Raw genomic sequence first — 23,486 nt, 5'->3', positions numbered from 1 at the left:
TGCTCTTAGACCGAGTTTTTAAAAGCCCCCCCCCCCCGATCAAAAGCTGGTGAATTATCTCAAGGCCAGTGAACAAAGGAGGGTGAGAATGAACAGGGGAGGAGGGATGGAGGGAGGCAGGGAGAAAAGAGAAGAGCACTTCAGCATTCGTTTATAATAAATCCTACCAGGGGACATGCTCTGTGCTGGGGGACATGCCTCGAACCAACCTGGGCGCATGCGCTGACACACACACGGTCGTACAGCAAAAGCAAGGGTCGCCAGCTACAGCGAAGGAGACACCAGTGCTCGCTGTCTCCTTGTTGCTCTAGAAGGTGGCAGCTCTGTGTTTAGATAATTAGCTGTGCTGGAAATGAGGATGATAAAGAAAGATAAAGCGGGTGTTGCTGCTGCTCTTTTTCCCCGCAGGGCGTGCACAGTTGTTTAATAATTTAGAAGGAGGGTATGAGCATGTACGGACGTGCTATGTATTGAATCCAGAAAGCCACAATGAGAACACTGCTGAAGTGAAGAGGAGCAATAATTTTTTGCTCTTTTCTGGAGATATGTGGCCCAGCTCATGGACGCTGGTTGGTCTCTAAGCAGTCAACTATCCTCACTTCAGGGTGGGAGAACCAAGAACACAGAGACGAAGCAGCCTGAGTGACACTAGTTTTAGGCAGAATCAGGATCAAAATCCAGCACTCCTGAAACTCATCCCTTTTCATTAAGTTTATGAACACTTACAGCTGCCCCCTCCCCAACAGGTATCCTGGCATTATGCACCCTGTGAAATTACATCAAGAAGTTATTTCCATCAATGTGTACGTACATGTGTCTTAGTTAACTGTTATTTCACAGCCAAAGACAACTTTAATACATGGAGGAGTCTCAGCAACATGCTCTATCTGTTGATTCCATTTATTTTGATCTGAAAGTTTTACTATGAAAACACTAATAGCCTAACAATGTTATTAAAAATTTGCAGACTTACAGACAATAAATACACACTTAGATATGTGTGTTGGCCCCGTGACAGTGCAGGCAATACACTGCCTTCCCTACACTGATGTATCCCCACGTACCCTCCTTATAAAGGCATCTGAGTTAAAATCGCTCTGACATTATTCGTAAGCTACAGAACTAATCTGCTTTCAACGTGGCCTGATTTTCAGGTCACTACAAGAAAAGCAAAACAAGTCAAGTTTGAAGAAAGTCTGCCAAGAATTTTTCAAGTGGCAAGGTAACATTTCAGAGGGGCCAGCTACTCTTTAAGATGTGCTCCTGTGGGACGCAATGCTCTCTGCTGAGCATCTAGAACTGATTTTTGTTTACCTTTTGCTGATCTAAAGCCAACAATTACAAAAACCAACAAAACAGCAGGGATCTTGCTAGAACTTTATACATGCCCATACCAGATGTCCTCTTGGAGTAGGAAATATGCGAGGAAAATTTCAGGCCAGAATTGTTAATGTATGAACACTTCATAAAAAAAGAGTCAACACGGAATTAGTATAAAGAAGTTCTGAAAGTCTGTCCATAGCAGCCTGAGTCATACTCTGGTACTAAGTACCACAGACCTTACATGTCTAATAGCCAGTTCTCCTCAATTTTCCAGAATGCAGTAATCCTCAGGAAAAGATAGCATTGGCCAGTATGCTGCGAGCGATGTATCAGGGCACAGTAAATTTTGTTCCATTACATCCAACTGGACCAAGCACTGGTTTTTATGGGATCATGCTGCATTTACTAACGACTCACAAAGGGTAACCTCCACAGAACTCTCTCTATCAGCTTCAACAAAGCAAAGAGCTAAGCCTGTCTGGCCTCTGCTTGAAACCCAGCCTGTGCTGCTCCCAGCAGCAGAGGCAATGCAGGCAGAAAGTTGCAGCTGGGGCCCCCGTACCCTCAGCCCACTCAGCTGCTGACAGCACAGGACAACCCTTTGCAGCACGAGAATCTCTATCTCAGGCTACTAAAGAAGTGGAGGGAAAGTATAATCTGTATACAGAAAGCAATAATAATAGTAAAAAATATGCGTATCTTTCCTGGGAGTGTGGAGCTTAGAGAAACTATACCAACTGGGAGCTGGGGTGCCTGTGCCAACAAGTTTCCTTTCTGCCTCAGTTATAATGAAAAATGACAGCAGCTGGAGTCAACAATAACTGGAAAAATCTTCCCAAAACCACTTTCTCTCCTTTTCTTTGGGCTCCGCAGGAATCAGGTTTGCAGGCACTATTTCTAGCCAGCTGTGGGAAGAACAGCAAGTCTCCACAGCCCCATCAAAACTCAGATCCCTTGAGAAACAGAGCAGGAAGGACAAACAAGCCAGCAGAGCCGGTGTTAAGAGACTTAGTGTAAGCTGAACGGTGTCCATCACAAGCTCTGCTTCTCAGAAGCTCCCAAAGGTTTCCTCTCCTGCAGCTTCCTGTTTTTAAGTGAATGCATGTGGATTTCTATCAGGGACCAGTCATGTGCGTAGGCAAAAAGGGGTTTACTCTCAATCCCTTCAGCAGCTGCATCTAGTAGGGAAGAATGGATTATTTTTTTCTCTTCTGTTCATGAGACTGTCTGCACTGGTGTTGAGGAAATCCCGTAACTGTTCATGCATGTGTGTAGCATGAAGGTACACACGTGTATTTCTAACAGGGATTACAACTGCACAGCCAACAGGCTGCAGAATTGCTACAAAGCCCATCCTGCAGTTTGTGACAGCTGGGGCCCAGGTTTCCATACTCCACAGTACGCCAAGGTAACAGCTTCTGCAAATGACAGCTCACATTCATCTCCAAGCTGTGGAGCAGCCCCCATCTTTATGCTAAGCATGAGTTCTGAAAGTGAGAGAAGAGAGACGGAAAGGAGGAGGAGGCCTTGCAAGGAAAGAGAGAGAAAAGACAAACAGGAGAGTGGGTGAATGCAGAAGCGAGGAGGAAAGAGAGAGGAATAGATGCCAGCATGCTAACTTTGTCGTTGTGGAGATTATCGGGTTTGTGCTTGCTCCTTTTAACTTTCCCAGCACTTAAAAATGCGGAGAAAGAGGAGACAATCTTTGCTGTGTGAAAGCTAAGGAAAGATTAAGGATGGAATAACTTCAACTGAGCAGGGAAGGGGAGGGTGTGCTACAAAAACTGCTTCCTTGATGCTCTTCAGCAACATCTTGGCCCAGGCCTGCAGCTCGTTACTGCTCCCCCACATTTCATCAACTGGGTAGCCTAGCTGCTCTTCCACAGCCAGTTAACGAAGGTACCGAACGAGGTCCTGACAGGCAAACAGAACAGGAGGTGCTTGGGAAAGCAGCACAACACAGGAGCAAAGCACGCAGCAATAATGTTCTGGTGGGATCAGCAAAGTGCGTAATTAGTCAGGCAGTGGGGAGATGTAGCTCCTGTTCTGTCACCTGTCTCTCTAGCTGACGTGTATGATGCTGATACCGGAAGGAAGACCTGCAAAAAGACATGTACAAAGAACCTCGATCCCTAAGGACAGTCACTGAGCTCAGCTCGTCATTTCCCATACACCGCAGCTTTCTTTTGGTGGAAAGTGCCTAAAAAATGCTGTGAGAATCCAGGGGATTTGTGAGGGCAGCAGCTGGAGGACAACCTTCTCTGTTGCCACTGCTTGTAGCTAAATTCAAGGGGTAGAAATTTTGAATATGATTGCAGGGGCACTTCTCCCAAACTGTCACAGGTCCCAAGCAATATATGGGAATCAGTGTGAAGAATAAGGCTCCCAGCCCTCTGGGATAACCGCAGCTAGACATACTCTTGTCATAAAGTGCTGTTCCAATCTCCTGACAGATACATCCCACCATGTTCTGCTAACAGAAGGTTAAATGCCACGCCAGGCAAAGGAGCTACACAAGATTTAAGTGCACCTACACAAATCTGTCAGGCATGACTGGACCATGGGCCCGCATGCTCAAGGCAGCCAGCGTCTTGACAGAGCCTGGGCAGCAGAGGGGATATTCCCCGCTACAAGAGGAGGTCAAGGGCTTTGCCATGTGCCCTTTATGTCTGGTCTTTATTTACTGCTGTACGTTGGGGATTTGCACACAAATTTCGTTCTGCACTATTAGGGAAGTGCTCACTGTCTGTTCAAACAAAAGGATTTAAGATGCTTTTCGAGCGAACACTGATATTGCTGAAGAAAAGGCAATTGGCACAGAGGCAGAGCTACCACTTGGCCTTACAAGGACCACACGCTGCCTGGAGCACCTAAAACTGTTGTTAGCAATGCTCACTGCAGCAATAATGGCTCTTCCTGCAAGTACCCCTATTCCAAAGCCCATGGCTTTTCTAGAGCACCTCCTGCTGATGGCTTCATCAACAGCCAATGCTCCCAAGCTAAACTCCCTTCAGGAGCTCTCAGGCAGTTATCCGCCACACCCCTTCTGCCATGATCACTTGCGTTGCCCTGTGGTTCGAACAGAGAACACCACATATCTTTCCCCCTAAAATGGGTCAGTTTAAGCAAGCAGCCTAGCTTAGTGTTTCACATAGAAATTTTACAGATCTCCAGGGTAATAACAGTAAACATCCAGAGGCATCCACAGCAATAGCATATTGTTCCCTCCCCCACATCAAGTTCAGGGAGCATATTTCAAACAGATGACATGAAGGAGGCATCCATGTAAACATCCTCTAATAGCGGGGACAAGTGAAAAAAAGAACCAGAACAAAATGGAGAGGGGAACTGTTTTCTTGGAGAGTGCATGGAGCAAAGGATCTCTGGAAGGAGGGAAGATGCCCACAAGAAAGGCAAAGATTGGTATCTTGCACAAGGGAAGAGGCTGGCATTGCCACCAACTGCGTGAAAGCCCATGCAGATGCATAATCATCTTAGCCTCAGCCCATTAAGGGACTCCTCAATGAAGAAGGTTTTCTTGGGTGTCTGGATGTACGGTGCCACATTTCTGAGGAGAATGATGAGGAGTTTCTGGTCCTGCTCATAAACCTGGGGAAGGGATTTTTATTGGAGGGGAGGGAAGATCGAAGAGCCCTAGGATAATCCAGGTTGGAAGGTACCTCAGCACATCATCCAGTCAAATCTCCTAAAGTCCAGTTTTAGCCTTGTTTCTTACATAGCAATTTTATGACTCTCTGAGCTGATAACAGCAAATACATCTGACAGGTCAGAAGAAACCGAACTAAAGAGGACTTTGTGCCTTGGCCACGCGTTTTGTGATAGCCTTCCCACTCATCTGAAGGAAGGGAGAAGCTGAAGGGTCCCTTCCCCCCTGTGACACCGACACGTGGCAGGCAGCATGCTCTTTACCTCGGAGGACGGTGAGCTTGGCGTGGACGGTGACCTCCCCATGTGGGTTTTGAGCAACACACTCGTAAATGTTCTCATCCCGGGGAGTCCGGAGGGGCTGGATCCTCAAAACAGCACCTGCACTTTCATCAAATTCGATTGTCTGGGGGATAAAGAGAGAGACACACACAGTAAGCATCCTTGGGCTGCAAGTAGAAGGTTCATTCCTGCTCCTAAAGCAGGCAACCAGCATATATAGAAGCACGCACACTCACAAACACACTTCAGCAGCTGCCCCACAATTCCCTACACATAACTGACATGGTCAACTTGTCTCTCCACTGACCTCAAGGTGACAGAGAACTGTCCCATGCCAAACCCTGTCCCTGACCACCAACCCACCAAAACCGCTAGGTACATCTCAAATGCTCTGAAAGAATGAGCCATGGTGATCGTGTGTGTGTGTGTGTGCGTTCAGAGTACAACTGTGATGAAGGAGGAGGAAACAGACCAAGTGAAAACAAAATAAAAATGAACCCCTGCCTTGTTCCTCCATCTGCATGGGCAGCTGACACCACAAAGCTCCTCTCAGCACACAGCTGCCTGGCAGGGCTGAGTCCCACAGCAAATTCCACAGGATGACCTCCTAGTCCTTGTTCCTCCACTCATTTCTATCTAAACAATGCCAATTGCTTGGGTCTGGTTGCCAGCAACTGTAACGTTTACTCCAGGCTGTCCCGGGGTTAAAATAATGAGCCACGCATCGGTATGAAAGGTGCATTTACAGAGCTGAAGAAGTACCAACTTAGTTGGGGTTTCTTAGGGAAGGAAGAAGGCAGCTTTATATTATATCCCAGGAGGGGAAAAAAACCAACAAAACAAAAGAAAAAAACTCCAATAAGGTAAGTGAGCCAAGTTCTCTCTTGCTTTGGAACAAACCCAGCTGTTGACATGGCCAAGAGCTTGCATTTCACTCCTCCTGCTGTTAAAACTCCTCCCCTTCCAAACCTCCCTTTATTATCAGGTCTGGGCATAGCCAAAGAAGAGCACTAGCTGCTTTGTGTCAGTCTCTCTCTCTTTACACATACACAGACACACATTTCAAGGACATCTCTTACCTCAAACCTCTGAGAGTTCACTTTCTTCCCTTTCTTGTTCCAGGTGACCCGTGGCTTTGGGTCTCCGGTCGCTTGGCATACAAAGGAGGCCACCCCTCCCGACACACCAATTTGGTCCACAGGTTTTTTAATGAACACAGGGGGACCTTTAAGAAAAAAAGAAATATCATCATTGGCACAAGGGAAGACAAACTCTAATAAACACTGTTTGTAACTAGTAGTAGCATTATCACTGCTATTCTCTAATCATCCCAGATGAAATTAAACCTCTTGGCCTTTTAGGAACAAACAGGCTTTACCTCCATTTTACATATGAAGAAGCTCCAGCACAAAATGATTAAGGGCCTGATCCTACAAAGAGATTTCAACACGATGATGTTGCAAAGCCTCTTTTACTTCTGAAGAGAGGACTTTTAAACTGTTCTGCACAGGGGAAATTGCCCTTGCAAAGCCCATCTAATGATCATCATCAAAAGCTGGTAGAGCTGAAAACAACATCGAGAAACACTGAATTGCACTCCCCAGATCCTAGCAGATGACCAAAACGCCAAGGAATGGGGGACATTTATAGGAACGTACCCAAGGCAGGGGTAAAAGGTGGAAGAAGGACCATGAAAAAAATGGAGAAGGAACTTGGCACATAAAGATCTTGTGGACGATGGTGTTAAAGAGGCTGATACCAGTGGCTTTAGGATGTGAAACCTCCTTGGCTTGTAGTACCTCTGTTTTCATCTGCCAATCTTTTCTCTGGCCCTCACTGGTACATTTACATGGCAAAGGGTATGCCATCCTTTGGAACAGGCAAGCTGATAGGATACAGCCCAACAAACGGAAGTTGTGATCATTTCAAAACAATCCAGTTGTCAAGACCAAGAGCATGGCAGCCAAGTCTGCAGTCTGCTCCTGCAGCTCCCCCTTCCCCTCTTCTCATCATGAGACATCTGAGAAAAACAAGGAATTCCTGCTGCTGGAGGAAGAAGCCAAAAGCTCCTCAAACTCTGCTCGTAACCAGATGCTCAAAGGTGCAGCGATGCCTGAACAAACACACTCAGAGCCTGGGGCTGCATTTTAGCCAGCCTGGACCCAAAGGAACAACACTTGAGCTCGCAGCACCTCTCCCTCACCCCCTGCCACTGATTTCCATCCATGTCTGACTGCCTTCAAGAGCACCTCTGCAAGGAGGGGAGAGGATGCTGGGATGGGCTGTCTGACCAAGGAAGGTGTCAAGGGCCTTCTATGAGAGGAAGACGAGGCCAGGAGTGTTCGTGCAGAGCCCATATTGCTTCCACCCTCAGGGAATCCTCCTTCCGTGCTCTAACCTGTTTTCCCTGCACAGTTTCCTCTCATCTAGTTAGTTTAAAATTTATTGAAATATTTAAATCACAAGGCCACAGCTGTGTTCAAATAAAATCACTCAGATCATAAAGTTGCCGTCTGTTTTTCTTGAGAAAAGTAGACCACATGACTCTGAAATGTGTGTATTTGTATGTACATACTCAGAGTCTATAAAATAAGATGTAAACAGCCTACCAAAGAGCTTAAGAGGGCAAATGGTAGCTAGACAGAAGTCTCCAGGGTCTTTTAGGGGTCAAAAGACAAAAGGAAGCATTCTCCCCTTCCCTGCCTGGTGTGGCCAGCAGTATATAAATAAAAGCCACTGAGCAAGCTCATGTGATGCAATCAAGCATTTGTTTCCATGCTGGAGGTAAATACAATTTGCTGGAGCTGTTTATGTCCCACCGAATGCTGTGTGTACAAAGCATCCGATTTATAAATATCCAAATCTATATTTAGAGGTCAGAGTCGTCTTTGCAATGTTACAGCTAAAGGTTATCAAGCAAGTCCCACTGGAGGTACTGGCACTGGGGAATCGGTCTTCCATCTGAGAAAGGCAAAACCAAAACTTTGCTTCAGGCTAAAATATAAATGCTCGCTCTGCCCGCAACCTGATTTCCTTCCTCTCTTCTCCTCAGTTCAATATCTGAAGAGCTTGCAGAAGTCAATTCTGAAGGTACAGCCAAAAACATCCATGGCTTTTAAGAACACTTTATTGATGCAAGTTCATTTCCTAAAATAAAAGCCCCTAATAATCCTTAATGTCACATATACATTTAAATGGGTGCAAGCAGTATGATGAGAGCACAGCTGAGGAGAAAAATAAGGTTCTATTTCTGTCCTGAAGAAAGGGACGATGCTTCAAAAAATAGTGAACTTGGAGTCATTGCTCAGCATCCCTTTTTGGGGACCTCTGTTGACTCAGTGTGTACTAATGGGGAAGCTGAGTTGCTCTGTGAACACTGCTTTCCTGAGCTCACTGCAATGCCGAACTGCCTACGATAAACTCACTCTTAGACAGCAAAAGACAAAAGAAAAGAAACCAAACAAAAATTCCTATCAAACAATCTATTAGATTTTGCTACTCACTTGGAAAATCGGTGAAAATGAAAGCTAAATTGTTCATTTTAAAATTGCCCAAGCCTCTGAGCTCCAGACTTTGATTCTTCCCCCCCCGCCAAATCACCCATCGCGCTTTCCACCTATGCACCCCTAGTCACTGCAGCACTTGTCACTCCAGCCCACGCCAACCGCAGAACAACCCTCTCCCCTCTGGGAAAGAGAAAGCCAGCGCTATCGCAGGCAAGGTGGTGATGATACAAAGCTGAAACAAATTCCTACGTGCTGCGTAGGATTGCCACAGCTCTGCCGTGCCAGGTCCAGCTTGCAGTGAAACATGCAGTTAGAATTCAGTCTTCAGCTCCGCAAATGGCTTTGAAAGCCTCCAAAAGCTGGAACAAGGTGCCATGTGAAACACTATCAGCTCACTCAGAGGGGCTTACGTGTTTCCCCTCATTTGCCAAGATTGCTGGACCTCGGTTTTAAATAAATAAATAAAAATCAGAGACAGGCATTTCCCAGATGCCATAACTTGCAATCCAGGAGATTTTATATCACTTCACCAATCTTCCCTCATGAGCTGAGAACAAGCCAGTCTTGGAAAGACTGAGTTTGAGTTCCACCTAGCTCCAGTGGTCAGGGGTTCTTTTTCCCCCTTTCTCTGCTTGCAAAGTAGCAGAACCTGTTTTTTTGCAGTATCAAAACAGGAATGGAAAAAACTGGAGCTTAAAAGAATTTTCCTACTATGAGAGGCTTCCTGCGGGGTCTGGGTCTCCGGAGAGAAGGTTAAAAAGACCGGATGGCTGCTGTGTACCTGTGATTCTTCTCTACAGCTTAATGGAAAGCCATCAAGTCAAACCGAACCTTTCGCTCCTGCCCACCGCCTACGCGCTTCCCAAAAGCAACAGAGGCACACCAGATAGTTTCCACAGACTGTAAGGAAGAGACACGTATTCCCCATCCATCCCGTGCTCTGTAATGGCATCCGCAAAGACGATCAGCACACATGCTGCCTGCCCCCCGACCCAACCTCCGCCACCCCTTCCAGACTGCTCTGCTCCTGCCCGGCGTCCCTGGCTGCTGTCAAGGGCAGCTGATGGGACCGTGCACTCACCCTCCCGGTCATCCCTATGCAGACAACCTCCGGCTGGCTTCACTTTCCAAAGCACAGGCCTAGAGAAACACAGGCGGCGCCGGCATCTGTTCGGAAGGGACATGACGCACATTTGCTGCTGGGATTTTGTGAATTCTAACGCAGACTTTGAGAAGAAGCTGCGAGGTGATAAGGGTGGGGTCTCCTACTCATCCCCGAGGCACACGCACTAGCGGAGCACGGTACGACATCAGCCCACGTACAAGGGCTGCGCACCAAGGCAGCTTTCCTCACAGAACAGGAAAATGCTGCTGCCTCACCTCTCCTTCTTTCATGTGACACCAAAGCAGAAAAAGTTCTTCAAATGCAGTCATGTAAAAAAAAAAAACCAAAACACATCTCTGCTAATGATACAGAGATGACAAAACAGCCCGGGAAGCTTTACAGCAAGGAAGCTTGAAAGATATAGGAGTGGGGAAAAGCAGGGGACATCTCCCCCTTTAAACCCAAATGTCCCTCAGGAACTGCTGCCATGGTGAATAGCTGGTGATGGACGAGGAGCAAGGGAGACAGGCTGGCCACCATATGCCTGTCTGAAACATCAAAAGCCAAAGACAGAGAAAGGGATGGAAAACCCAGAGGTGGTTTGAGGGGTGCGAGAGAGGCAGGAGCACAAATGGGCTTAATGTATCTGAGCTGACAGCTGAAGGGGAAGCAGCATGCAGGGAGGAGAAAAAGCAAAAGCACAGTTATAAGCTTGCACCACAGATCCTTCTTCCTTGCCTCCTGTGAGCCTGGTCTCCAGACTGAGATGGCTGCCCCTCCTGCCAGCACTGCAGGTGGGTTTATGGAGGGACAAGGAGGTCAGGGATGCATTTAGCCTCACAGACCACACCACAGGGTAGGAGCCGCTTTCTCCACACTACCCCAGTGTGCTCCACCCACAAAACGGGAGAGAGAGCCTGAAAAGCTGAGGGGAAAACTTGCACCAGCTCAGCTAAGGCGGTCGAATGAAGCCCTGGCGGTGCAGAGAGCTGTGTAAAACCAGTATGGCAGCTGCCAGCCCACTTCCCATCTCTCGGGGGAGTTTCAGGGGGGAGTTTCAGGGAAGGCCGACCAGAGTTAGCCCAAATGAGGGGAAGGAGAGAGGCAGGTCACGGTGGGGAACTATTGACTTACCTAGCCCTTTCTGAGACAAAACTGATTCACAAAGCATTTTGTGTCAGCCTGCCAGATCGATACCCTGACATCCTCCCAGCCGCCCTCAGCCAAAACGCCCTGGTGCTGGCTCAGGAATACAGGACAATTTGGGAAATGTATGGGGTTGGCCAACAAGAGCAGACTGAAGACAGCCCCCTGCCCCTCCAGCCTGGGCTGCACGAGCACACACACACGGCCAGACCCTGCCCCACACCACGAAGCTCGAGGTAAAACCCTCAGTCCCGTTACACGCAGGACTGGCCAGCAGCACACAGCCCTCTACCTCTCCGCCATCGCGGAAGAGAAGACCCCACGCACTTTGCTGCCAAAATGGCTGGCAAACCCAACTGTGACCTAAATTGCTCCTCCCTCCTGAGCTACAGCCCACCAGCTTTGGGGAAGATCCAAGGCACAAAGTGCTCCCACAGGGAGAGGGATGTGTCCACCATGTCCTCCTCCACCTGCTCCCCACAGGAGAGGCCTGGAGGTGCCACCGCCATAGTAACAGGCCTGTCTCCCCATCTTGGCAAAGGCCCAACTCATGGCCCCTCAGCCCCACAGTTGCCAAGGAAAAGTCCCAAGGATGGTCCCCGACCACATTACTGTATTCTTTGCCCCAGCTTTGGGTAGAAAAATGGGCAATGTGTGTGTAAACCATCCCCTCGCGCTGCAGGCTCTCCCTGAGGGGGCTGCAGACAGGCGCCTCCATGTCTCTGCTTCCTCCTGACCCCCCAGCTCTCTCCCCTCATCTCCAGCCCCACAGCGGGGACCTGCTGCTGATTTTAGATGGCAAAATTCACCTCTGTGCTTAACACCCCCTCCTTCTGCAGCCCCCTCCTGCCACCCCCAGGAAAGCACCTCAACAATGGACCACAAATAAAGACAAACCACTTATTCTTTCATCTGGCCCCAGCACAGAGAGCAGCGTGAGCCTGGCTAAAAGGGTCCCTCGCCCACAGCAGCAGCAATCCATGGAGACAAAAGAAAGCCAGCTACAAAACGCGTATTTTAAAAGGTTTTGCTTCCATTTTTGGTGCCCCTGGTCACCGCTGGAGGCCCACGCGCCGGTCCCGCTGACCCATGGCGCCGGCACACGAAGCGCCGGGTTTCAGCTCCTCCTTCGCTGGTGAATAAACATCCATTATCCCCACCCTGGGGAACGGAGGGGGCTCTCCGCTGTACCTGCTGTACCTGAGACCCGCCACAGAAACTAAAGCAAAAGCAAGAGCACAGCAGGCAGGCCATTTTCTTGACGTTTGGCCAGCTTATCATAGCCTTCCTAAACACGTACGGCAGCAGTCCTTTCGCCCACCGTTCCTGGTCAACCTTCAACAAACAGCCCCGTGGTGCTGAGCCCAACATTTCCCTGCGGAGCTGCCCGCCATGAGAGCGTGCCCACGCTACAAGAGAGATCCAGGCCACGTTAGCCAATGACAACCTTTATCCTAGCTCAAAAATGCTGAGCAGATCAAACTTCACCGGTTTTTGTGCATATATATACACACACACACATATGCACCTCTCCCTTTCAAGAACAACGGTAAAAGATGAGACCATTAAGCCATTCGTGGTCAACGTTATTTTGCTGTTAATGTTAGCACATCCCAACCTGCTCTTCCAGGCTCCAGATGATTCCCATAATCGGGATTCAGATCTCCGTCTCTGACGCAAATTCGGCTGACCTTGGGCACTCACCCTTCCCCGCACCTCAGTCTGCCACACGGAGCACGGAGGTGACAGTCCTCATTTCTCACACCTGCCTGCCTGCCTGCCTTGGTCTAGACACTACAAGCAATTTGGAGCAAAGGATGGTCTCAGAACAGATCTGTTCAGCACTCAACACCCTAGGTGGTATTGCACACAACTACAGCTTTTAAATACTGTAATACAAACAAAAGAAAATAACCACAAAAAAATCACTAGAGACAGAACTCAGAGACCTTCTTCCACATGTACTTCTTGGTGGGAGAAGATAGAAACAAAAGCCAGACAAAATCTCCCAAAACCCAGGTCATGTTAGCTTGAACGGGAACATCCCTCTTCATTATTTCTCATGCCTCACTAACGTCAAGAGCAACCACGAAGGAATCCAATGGTGTTCTCACTGGCATGCAAAGGGTTAACCCCCCCCCCCATCCTCCTCCCCCTTCCCTTTGGTTTTTGGGTTGAAACTTTCTGCTGATCTAGTGAAACTCCATCTCCCTTTTCCACAACTGCTGACAGGCTCACAATCGGAGGAGCACAAGGTACTCGCCAACTACAGCCCTGGGCGGCAGCACTTTCATCTCCCCTCCTAAAAACCTCTCCAGGAATGCGAGATCCAGGTCCGGCCATGCATCGGGTGTTTGATTGCTGGTTTAGGAAACGTGTTTTACACACACGTGCTGCTGCGGTCTGCTTGCATGCAGCAGATGCATGCCCTGCATTTGAGGGATGGGGATGGGAGAGCTGAGCAGCTGGGGACAGCCTGGGAGGCACGGCCAGAGGAGCAGAGCAGCTTTGTCACACCAATGAACGGGGGAGCTAAAGAGGGGAGCAGAGGGTAGGAACGATGGGAAAATCAGCGGGGATAAGGAGAGATCACCCGGGAAAATGCAAGAGAACTGGAGCAAGATGGAGAGGAGGGAGGTGTTCAGAGCCAGAGCAAGGAAGTGAAGATTAGACAGAGGAGACAAACCTCGGAGCAGATGAAAACAGGAGAGAGCAGCCAAATTTGAGACAGATGGAGAGTGGGGAGCAAGAATGCGATGTTTGGAATGGGTACGTATTTCAAAGCAGCGGCATTAGGGAGCGGGGGAGCTTGCAAGAGGAGTAGAGGCAAGAAAGATGGCTCCATAATTTACATTTTTCTTCATAAGAGGAGTCAGAGCTGCAAACTGGGAGCGGGACTGTGCAGGCTGTGGGGAGGTCTCTATGGAGACACTCAGTAAGATTGAAAACACCCCTTGGAGAGGTCCTACAGAGACTCTGGTCCCCTTGAAATCCCAGGGTTTACTGACAGATTTTGCACTTTTTTTCCAAGGGCTGTTTCTCAGTGCCTCACAAATAAAATTAAAATGAGGGTTTTCTGACAGAACAAACAAATAGGGAGTGAATTATATTCCATTTCCCCGTCAATAACTTCTCCCCAACCCAGTCGTCTTATCATCATAAAAAGTCCATTAAGCAGTAATTGGGGAGGCAGTAGAACGCAGGTCTGGTCCATGAAACAGAAGCACGCTCGCTCCCCAACTGGCCTTTTCTGGGAAGGCAGACAGGATAATTATAGGCTTCAGACAGAGACTTCCTCTTACTGTCAGCAGCTCTTGGCTCCCTTCAGGGAGATGGGACCAGCAAGGTTGGGGAAAGGAGGGTAAAAAAAGATCGAGGACGTTTTTTTTAGAAGTGAAATACTTCCAGCTTGCTATTCCCCCGCTGCTGATCCACCTAAGCCCTTACTTGACTCAGAAAAGCTGGGCTCTACACAGGTGAATGCAGGCTTTTCCCCTGTTGGACACGGGGGAATGTCACTTGAAAGGTTACCCCCTCTCCCTTCTTGCCAGGCCCCAGAGAAGGAAGGACAGCAGTGAAGGATGTGGCACAGTATAGGATTTAACACAAGCAGAAAATGGGTGAGAAAGATCAAGAACTCCTTGCATACACCTTTACCACACCGGCTGTCCAACAGCCCCAGCACCTGCTCCTTTCCGACGCCTGCCTCTGCTGCCAGCTCCCACCTTTCCCCTCCGCCAGGATGAGGCAGCAGACCCTTCATAGCCAGCACCATGCCAAGCTGTTCTTGCCATGAGGCTTGTAATTTTGGGGACCTGGCACACCCATACAGCCTTCAGGCTCCCATTTGCAATGCGCTTGGATACAGACCCTTTGGAAGAGGAGGTACGAGCCTGCAGCAGTGGAGGCAGGATGAGACTGAGGCTACCAAAGATCTATTCCTAGTTCTGACACCCAAGGTGAGAAAAACCACATTACCCTGCCTGCTGGAGGGGAAGCATAATCCTTCCTTCTGGTCTATTTAAACTGCTAGTTTTCAGGAATGGGACCGTGCCTTATCGCACGGGAACAGCAGCTATTTCAGCAGGACTTCTCCAGGCTACCATCGTACACCTGTATGTATGGAAAGGATCCACCTCTCTCCATAGCACAAAGGCTATTTGTCACTGCCACACATCAGTCCCAGTGACTGGCACCCTGATACAGCCAAGGAAAACATTCTTCCAGCTGTGATTTATGCAGATGTATAAGGCACATTGTAATGATACACATATATAGGATGCAAAGTGCTCTACAGGACAGGACAGAGAGCTGTCCCTGTCCTGCAGGGAGTGGGATGGTATTCTGGACCTTCTTCCCTCCCTCCCTAACGCAGGAAAACGGGTACCTGGTGCCTCACGCCAGGTACTGTGCACACACCAGAAACTTCCCACCCTGTGAGAGCAGAGGCACGGTGGAAGCCGGGAGCACCACGTGGGCTTCAGTTTAACGAATGAGAAATAGGGGATTAACACTGGGGGTGAAGGGATCTGTACTCTGGCAGTAAAGGACAGCAAATGTGGCAGGCAGCTGGTGCCCAGCATCAGAGCGGGACTCTGTACATAATGCAAGAAAGGATGGAAGAGAGGCAGCATTTAGCAGCACATGCAGTATGTGCACGAGGGAATGTGATCTAGGAGATACAAGACTGAGTTTGCTTTTCAACGCATTCTGTGGCCTCACTCCACAAATACCCTTTTCCCGTGCCTCAGTTTCCCCACCTCCCTTCTCTTACCAATTCAGATGGAGAGCACTTCAGGGTGTACTAACTGCTTCTCTCTCTGCTTACTGCCTGCACCCAGCACAGGGCGGTTCTACCCTCCCTCCCTGGTACAAATCAAACTGAGGGGCAAGGGAGCAAGTAGGTGGTAATGCAGATGGACTGCCAGGATTTTCATTCACCTTCTGGCACTACAATACAATGCCAGGAAGAAAGTTGCTCCTTGCAACCAGCAAGAGCTGAAGCAGACAAGCAATGCTGTCATGTAAGATGGCAGCCCCGGGATCAGCCGCTGAAGGGCCAGCAAGCACAGGAGCACATGCAGCCTCAGCAACACGGCCAGCCAGGACCCTGGGGGTACACAAGTGCTTTCAATCAACTGTAACAACATCTCATTCCGTATCTGTCCACAAGTCCTATAACAAGGCATAATAACCCAGAGCAGAGCAAGAGCAAAAAACCCAAGGAGCTATCCTGGCAACTTAATGAGGGCCCCTTGTCCATCAGTGTCATGACAGCAACCCCAGACTGTTTGCAATCAGAAGCTTAAGGCTGGGAGCTCTCCCTCCCCTTGCCATGTCGCTAGAACAGCTTCTACTCCAGCCGTGTCATTGATACTGGCATCCCGGAGAAGCTCGATTCACCCCCTACCTAGGAAAGACACAGCTAGAAAGGACTTGGCTCTTTACTCAACTTCCGCTGCTCTGAGTCACTGAAGAATCGGAGTCTATGGGGGATACCAGGATATGAAAAACCACCTCCTATGGGACAAGCCTGAAAGCAGAAAAAGCTTAACGAGCAAGGATCCCAGCTCCCAGGGGGCCATGCCATCTTAATGTAGCCCAGCAGAGGTCCCGAGCCACCGAAAAGTGACAGCAGAGTCAGCAGCAATGGGGAAAACAAACTGCTACACGCTTCTGCATCTCATGGTCTTTCAGAGAAAGCGCAGTGCTAGAAGCCCCAAGGATGCGATCAGGGAGATCGGTTCTGATCCTTGGTTTAGTGATACGACAAAGACCTTTGTAAAATGTAAACACACAGCTAGGTCCCGTCTTGCATCGCCAGCTCAGAAGAGGCTGCAGCACTACAGTAGATGAATGATCCCAATCAAGATTTGCTAGCTAATACACGCATGTAGGGATCATTTGGGGATGAAAGGCACACTGGATAAATAAAATATCGTCTGATAAAACTCTGCTCTTTTACTCCTGTAAATAAAAGCTATATTACTTCCACTTACTAGCTGTTGTCTGCTTCTTTCTTTCAGGCAAGAGAGGAATTCTCCTGGTCTACAGAAAAAGGGTAAGGTACAATTCCTAGAGCTCAGAATTTTGGGTATTTTCGAAAGCTTGTTACATCATTCCTGTCCAACCTCTGGTAAAAGACTTCAGCCCACATTTTCCATGGAACAAAAAAAGATTCTGGGTATACAAGCTTGAAACACCTTACCCTGGGTCTTAACAGTATTTTGTGACCTTGTACTGTTTATCAGTGTTGAGACTGGGATGTTGAGGGAGCTCAAGATGGGAGATCTTGAAAACAAGAAACCAAACCGTAATAAAGCCATGACTAATGGATGAACACAACCTTTAACAATCATGAACTTTGACTCCTACCACACGAGTCATGCCAATTTCTGTCTCTGAAGCACGATACTTGTCATTCAGATTTGTAGTGGGCACATCAACACAAAAGAAGAAAAAAAGGGAGAATCCAACAACAGTGCTGGGAACTGACAGCAGCGGGAACCTAACAAATTCAGCTTTGGGATAACTAGAGATTCAGTGAGCCAGAAAAGCAGAGCAACACATGAGTGAAATGGAAACATGGAAAAGCAGCAGCAAGGACCCCTTAAATTCTTCTATCAAAGACAGTAATTGAGAAAGGTGAGCTTTTTTTCTTTAGTAGGACAGGTTTCTGTTTGTGTTTGGCACCTGCCAAGAGATGCAAGGGATGGCTTCTTATCAGAAGGCTGCAATGCAGCCCCTCCAGGCACCAGGGCAGAAGATGCCTTCCCCTTTCAGGTGAAGGCAGTCCCTCAAGTGGCAGCTACTGGAATTAACCACAATTAGCAGATCTTATAAGGAAAGGGGAGCAGCCATAAAGAAAAAAAACCCCACACACAAAGCCCTCAAAACCAAGCAGATCCTACCCATACAGACAGGCAAAGACAAATGAGAGCTGAAGGATCTTCCTGGCTCACTGGATGATCACACGAGAGCCAGTCTCAAGGTGATCTTTAATAGCTGAACTGAAAAAAACCTATGCCGTCTTTTAGAAATTCATTCAAACAAATCAAAGTCCAGGCTAAAGATTTGTAAGTGTCTGCACTCTCAACAGCATGCTCAGACTCATTTATGAATAAATCCACGAATTCTAGCAGAGGTGAGGGAGGAAGAGGACATAGCCAAATTAATTTGACTTTATTAATTAAAAAAACCACCAAGTTTTATCACCCCACCACTCTTTAGAGGTTGTGTGAGAGTGGGGGGGAGTTATGCTCATTAATTATGCAGAAAATGCAAAACTATCATCCTCTGAATGAGTTTAAAATAAGGAGAAACCCTTTCAGAATGGGGAGAAATGACTCCCCAAGGCAGCTGAAATTTCTCTTGCAACTTCAAAGGACAATAAATTATTCAAATCGCTCGCGCCACTCTGCACGCTCTCTCACTCTCTCCCCTTCTCAATTTTATGCTCCTGAGTCAATTAAAGGTTTGGAGGACTCGGAGAAACTTTGTAGAATGCTAAACCAGTTGCAGCGCCTTCTATTTATTTTTTTCTTTTTTAAAGCTTTGCTTTTCCTTTCGGCCTCAAAAGGCAACAGAAATGATTCTGTGCATTACAGATCAAACTAGTGGCATTGGTTTTAACCAAGCTCGTATGAAACAGCAATGTTTCAGTCCGCAACAAGCAAGACGGGACACGCTAAAAATTCTCTACGCAACGATTCTGTGAAAACAGGTCAATCCATACTCCTTCACGTCAACTGTTCAAATCATTCATTGCAATATCCCCTTTCAAAATCTTAGCAGTAGATGTCCAAAATATATTTATAATGCTCTCTCCTGGCAACCTTCAGGTCTAGGTTAGCTGTGATCTCTTCCATAGTCACGCTGTTATCTGCTGTGCCCTTGGACGGAATAGGTGGCTCCTCTGCCAAACCGTAACATGACTACTTAGCGTTTGCAGTATGAGAACCCCAAACCAAGACTGACACTAATTACACCGGACAACAACATGGCAAGAGCGGCCCTTGCTCAAAAAAGCAAATCTAGACAAGCAAAAGGAGGGAAGGGAGGTTGAGAAGGTGCGTTCGCAGAGCAGGGACACTCCTGAGCCAGTGCCCAGCCACAGCCCCGGTGATGGTTAGCTCCACCACACGCAGCAGATGGCGTAAAACGTGACTGTTTTCATGAACTTTAACAATCCCAAAAAATTAAAGGCAGCTGCAGTGCAGGGAACATCACAGCTTTCTAAGGTGGGAACTGGGACCAATTATGTTGCAAGAGAACATCCTTGACTGGAGGGGAAGAGTGGCACAGAGTAAATAAAACTGTTCTTCAGAGATTGTGTCTCACAGGCCAATTCAAGCCCAGATTCCATCCCACGCACACTGAAGAACGACATTCCTCTGGCCGGGCGTCCTTGAAAAACACTCTGCTTTGCCTTCTAAGAATAACATTGGGCTTGCCAGGCCACAAAAAGGGTGGGAATACCCTCGCAGATTCCCTTCAGTGACCCAAGAGATGCGTATCTAGTTGGTCTTGAAAAGACACAATCACACAGACCTTGCGAGACAGATGAAAAGCTGATGTGACCAAGGGTCTTGGTGAGATACCAGAAAGATCCTATCCTTCCTGGCAGCATGTGCAAGAACTGCCTGGGTGAAAAGCACACCCAAAGGGGAAAGTCACAAAGAATGAAGTGTTGGCTTCCTGGTAAAGCCTGACAGAGAGTAAAAGCCGTAGTCTTGGCATCCAAGTATGGTGAAGACAGACATTTTCTCTGTCACAAATACTATGTAGATGACATTTTCACACAAGCCGCTTGTTTACACAACAAACAGATGCTCTTTTCCCCTAACTTAGCCATCTAATGAAGCTGAGCAGCAAGAACCTCTGGATGGGAAAAGATCCTTTACCAGGAGACACCCATGACTGGGTCCCAAACACCCGTGGCTGCTGCTGTCCCCAGGTGCTCCTCAGCAGAGATTAATCTAATAAGCATTCGCAGTGTGGGGCACAGCTGAGACCTGGGAGGTGACAGCCCCCCCTGCCCCCAAGGAAGCTCTTTCAAAAGATGATTTATTTCCTCTCCTAGTCCTACAGAAGACACAAACTTCCCAATTTGAGTTTTCTAAAAAGAAAAAAAAAAAAAAGAAAAGGACAAAAAAAAAAAAAAAAGAGAGATACATCACTCAATCCAGGCAGGCAAGGTTTAATTTAATCAGGCACTTAAACAAGGTGACACAGAAGCTTAACTCGGTGTCCTTGAGTGGGACAACTAGTCCAGAACCCTCAGCAACCGCAGGCTGGATCGCAGCTGGCAGATGGACAAGGCGACAAAGGAAAGGGCAATTCAGAAACAAGGACAGCAAGGCGTCTCCTTGCCTACAAAGGCAACTGGTGCACGGGGAACACAAGCAGCAAGTGGATCTGAGGGAGGGAAGCAGGGTTCGCTGCCTTCTGGGGAGATGCAGTTCAGATGCTGCCTCCTCTGCACACCGTTAGACTCTGCTCACTGAAGGAACATGTGCAACACCAAGCAGAAACTCCACCACCTACCAACCGACCACACAACCTCCTGTATGTCCCCACCTTAACTTCTGCTGCCCCTCCAGCCCACACCCACCAAGGGGAAAAAGCCTTTCTGCAGCATCCCCCCGGCTCCTCATCCCCCAGCAGGTACACTGCCATGTCCCTGAACTGCTTGTGGGGCAATTCAGCCTCACCACGTTTCCACATCTTCCTTCTCTCAGGACAGCGCTGTTGCATTGTCACAAATCAGTCTCAAACACTCACAAATGGAGCAGCTTTATCCCACAGCAGAGAAAGATTCACTTCCCACTGATGTCGTCTTAACATGTCTATCGAGTTCTAAGATGGAGCCTCCTTGACTTTTACTACCTACCATCTTAGCTGACAACTGCTGTCTTGGCCAACAACAGATCAAAGCTAGGACCTCCAGAGCTAAAAGCTGTGAGCTCTGCTGCAGAGGCTAATCCTCTGTGGATAAGAGCACGGGAGGGACCAGTCAGAGGAGAGGAGTCAGCTACACCTGCAAGTCGCTGTGATCTGGATCTCAGCAAGAGGAGCCGTGCAGCCAGCCACCAGCTCCTACATCTCGCAGTATGGAGCATTCACGTTCCACAAGCCTTTTTTCATTGCACCGGTTCCCAAAACGCAGCACCGCTCTGTCAGCCTGAACACGGACCTACACAAGCTCCTCTCCCAACCCACCGCACGTGTTTTCCATCCTCTCCGCGAGCCCCGCACGCGTGGTGCGACCCTTGCTGCTATCTGCTGCCAGCCTCCACGGATGCACTGCGGCTCACGGAGCGTGAGAGCCGCCCCCCCACATGCACCCGGCATGAATTACTGTGTTCTGCAAATTAACGATGGAACAAGGGCAATTAAAAGGGAAGAAAGCCAGGGTAATGCATCATAAAAGGGGCTTTATTCTTTTATTTTGTCAATTGCAATTTAGATTTAATTATTTATGGTAATACTTCAGAGTGTGCTAGTAAGCGTTCTATAATGTCATTTATAAAAGGAAGGAAACCTACGTAGTAAGTAATGTTCACTACTGCATCTGCTATTAAATCTTTGCTGGGGCAGAGAGCCACACACCAGCCTTCTGTGTATGCAAAGTACCAATTAGCAAAGCACTATTGTGAAACGCAAAGGTTTAATCAATGGGAAAAATCCACTTGAAAACAGCGAGCATGCTGATTTCAGTTATAAAAATTACCACATTTCTATACAGTAAGTGGCTTTTTATCTGCAACTGAGGAGCACTTCAAGTGGGCATGTTGTTCCTTCGGGTAGCACAGGAGGGCAGGAGTACCTGACCGCTGCCCTAAGCCCCAGCCAAACGCAGCTGCACGCTGCACAGCGCGGGCAGGAAAATATCCTGTCCGGCTACAGCCAGCGAGACGAGACTAATTTTGTGTATGCACAAAAGGAGATGTTTTAAGGTGCTCGCTGCAGAGATTTTATGACTCGGGCTGGGGGCATGACCAGGAAACAGCGAGGCTTGGTTCTGTGCCCAGGTACGTCAGCAATTCGGGAAACTATTCCCCTCGCCGGACCCGTATCCAGATCTCATCTGTCTGTGCTGGCTGGTTTTCTGTCAGCTCTAAGGGAGACAAGACCTGCCTCTTGGCTGTGCAGCTCATCAGGGCGCAGCTTTTGGGGAAGGCCTCCCCTAACTCACTGCAGTAACGCCGATCAATGTTACTCGTACAATCAGCTCAATCCTTAACAAAATGATAATACGTTCCATTTAATGAGAGGCCATTGAAAATAATCATGGAGTTAGCAATTTCCAGTTCTATGGCTGCTCTTGACCATACAGAAGAAACAAAGAAAGTGTCCATATGCAACTGAAGAAAAAGAGAAGAAACAGGTCTGCTTTATACCTTTCAATTATTATCCTCTTCAGCTTCACAAGGAAGAACAGCAGGCAGAAAGCAGTGTGGTGCTTTGGTTTTTTAATTTAAATAGCAGTTTCCTTTAAATAGAATGTTCCTGCCATAGAAAGATTTAAGTCACTGACTGAGATCAATTAGCCTAGGAAACAAGTGAAGTATTTTAATGGTCCTTTGATTGCAGAGGCCGCAGCTCCTCCAGCGCTGCACTGGAAGAGAAAAGTTCAAGCTTTCAGCCCCACGCTTCGCTGCAAGGGGAGCCATTCCCCTGAGAAGCTGGGAAGATGGTGCCCTCCAAGATCCAGCGTCCCAGGGTTTCCTACCTGCGATGTGGGCTTCCCACCGAGGCAGGGGCACCACCCCGCCACCGCCTGGCATCGCTCGCCCTGGGGGCTGCAAGGCCTCGGCAGCCCCTCGGGTGAATTAGGGCAGGAAATCGGGTCAGCATCGTGGCAAGCGCCAGCCAAATGGAAGCCGGCCAAGGGATTACGCGAGAGGCAGTGTGACAGAGCCCAGGGCCATCTGATGGGAGAGGACGTTGTCAGAACAGAGTGACAGCTCCTCTCACAGCCTCTGCAGTTGTGACAGACAAAGCTGTTTGCTGTTTGCATGCCTCAGTGGGGAGCACTGCAGACCAGCTCGGACGCTACTGGCTGGCCTGGCACAGGCCGGGCCTCTCCAGGCAGAATTCAGCAGCCCCTCCAAAATCAGGAGCTATCAACTCATCATCACCAGGCAGATAGCAACAGCCGCAGAGCAATTCAAACAACTGGCGCATAAGGGGGAGCATCCCCAAGGGCAAACAGGTCAGGGAGATGCTGACATGCTCTACAGGTGAGGAGAAGAGACAACGCCTGGCCCAACTTCACCTGCACATCAAGCAGGGAAGAGCAGCCCTGCCTCGGACACCAAGTCCTGCAACCTGCAAAGTTCCCGTATGTACATCTGTGAGCAGCAACAGGAAAAAAAGCACAAAACCCCACAGTTCAGGATCCAAGGACACTGCAGAACTACAGGAGAGAGAAATTTGGCTGCTAGTAGCAAGGT

The 23,486-nt window shown here is 48.4% G+C and overlaps 1 protein-coding gene across 12 annotated transcripts in view; it reads right to left on the bottom strand.

Annotated features, from left to right (window-relative positions):
- Positions 1-23,486, bottom strand: part of PTPRS (protein tyrosine phosphatase receptor type S) — a 163,325-nt gene that overhangs the window by 73,828 nt on the left and 66,011 nt on the right. For all 12 annotated transcript variants that reach the window (XM_087768953.1, XM_087768959.1, XM_087768955.1 and 9 more), the window contains exons 3-4: positions 6,351-6,496; positions 5,254-5,395 (exon numbers count right to left, since the gene is read on the bottom strand). In XM_087768953.1, coding sequence (XP_087625079.1) covers positions 5,254-5,395; positions 6,351-6,496 — 288 coding nt within the window. The remainder of the gene's footprint in view (positions 1-5,253; positions 5,396-6,350; positions 6,497-23,486) is intronic.

Source organism: Nipponia nippon, unplaced genomic scaffold, assembly GCF_047370975.1.
Source record: "Nipponia nippon isolate SJK-2023a ecotype South Korea unplaced genomic scaffold, ASM4737097v1 scaffold_31, whole genome shotgun sequence".
NCBI classification, from domain to species: Eukaryota; Metazoa; Chordata; class Aves; order Pelecaniformes; family Threskiornithidae; genus Nipponia; species Nipponia nippon.
Note: the sequence above shows the minus strand (reverse complement) of the source record. Positions and strands in the feature narration are given on the sequence as shown.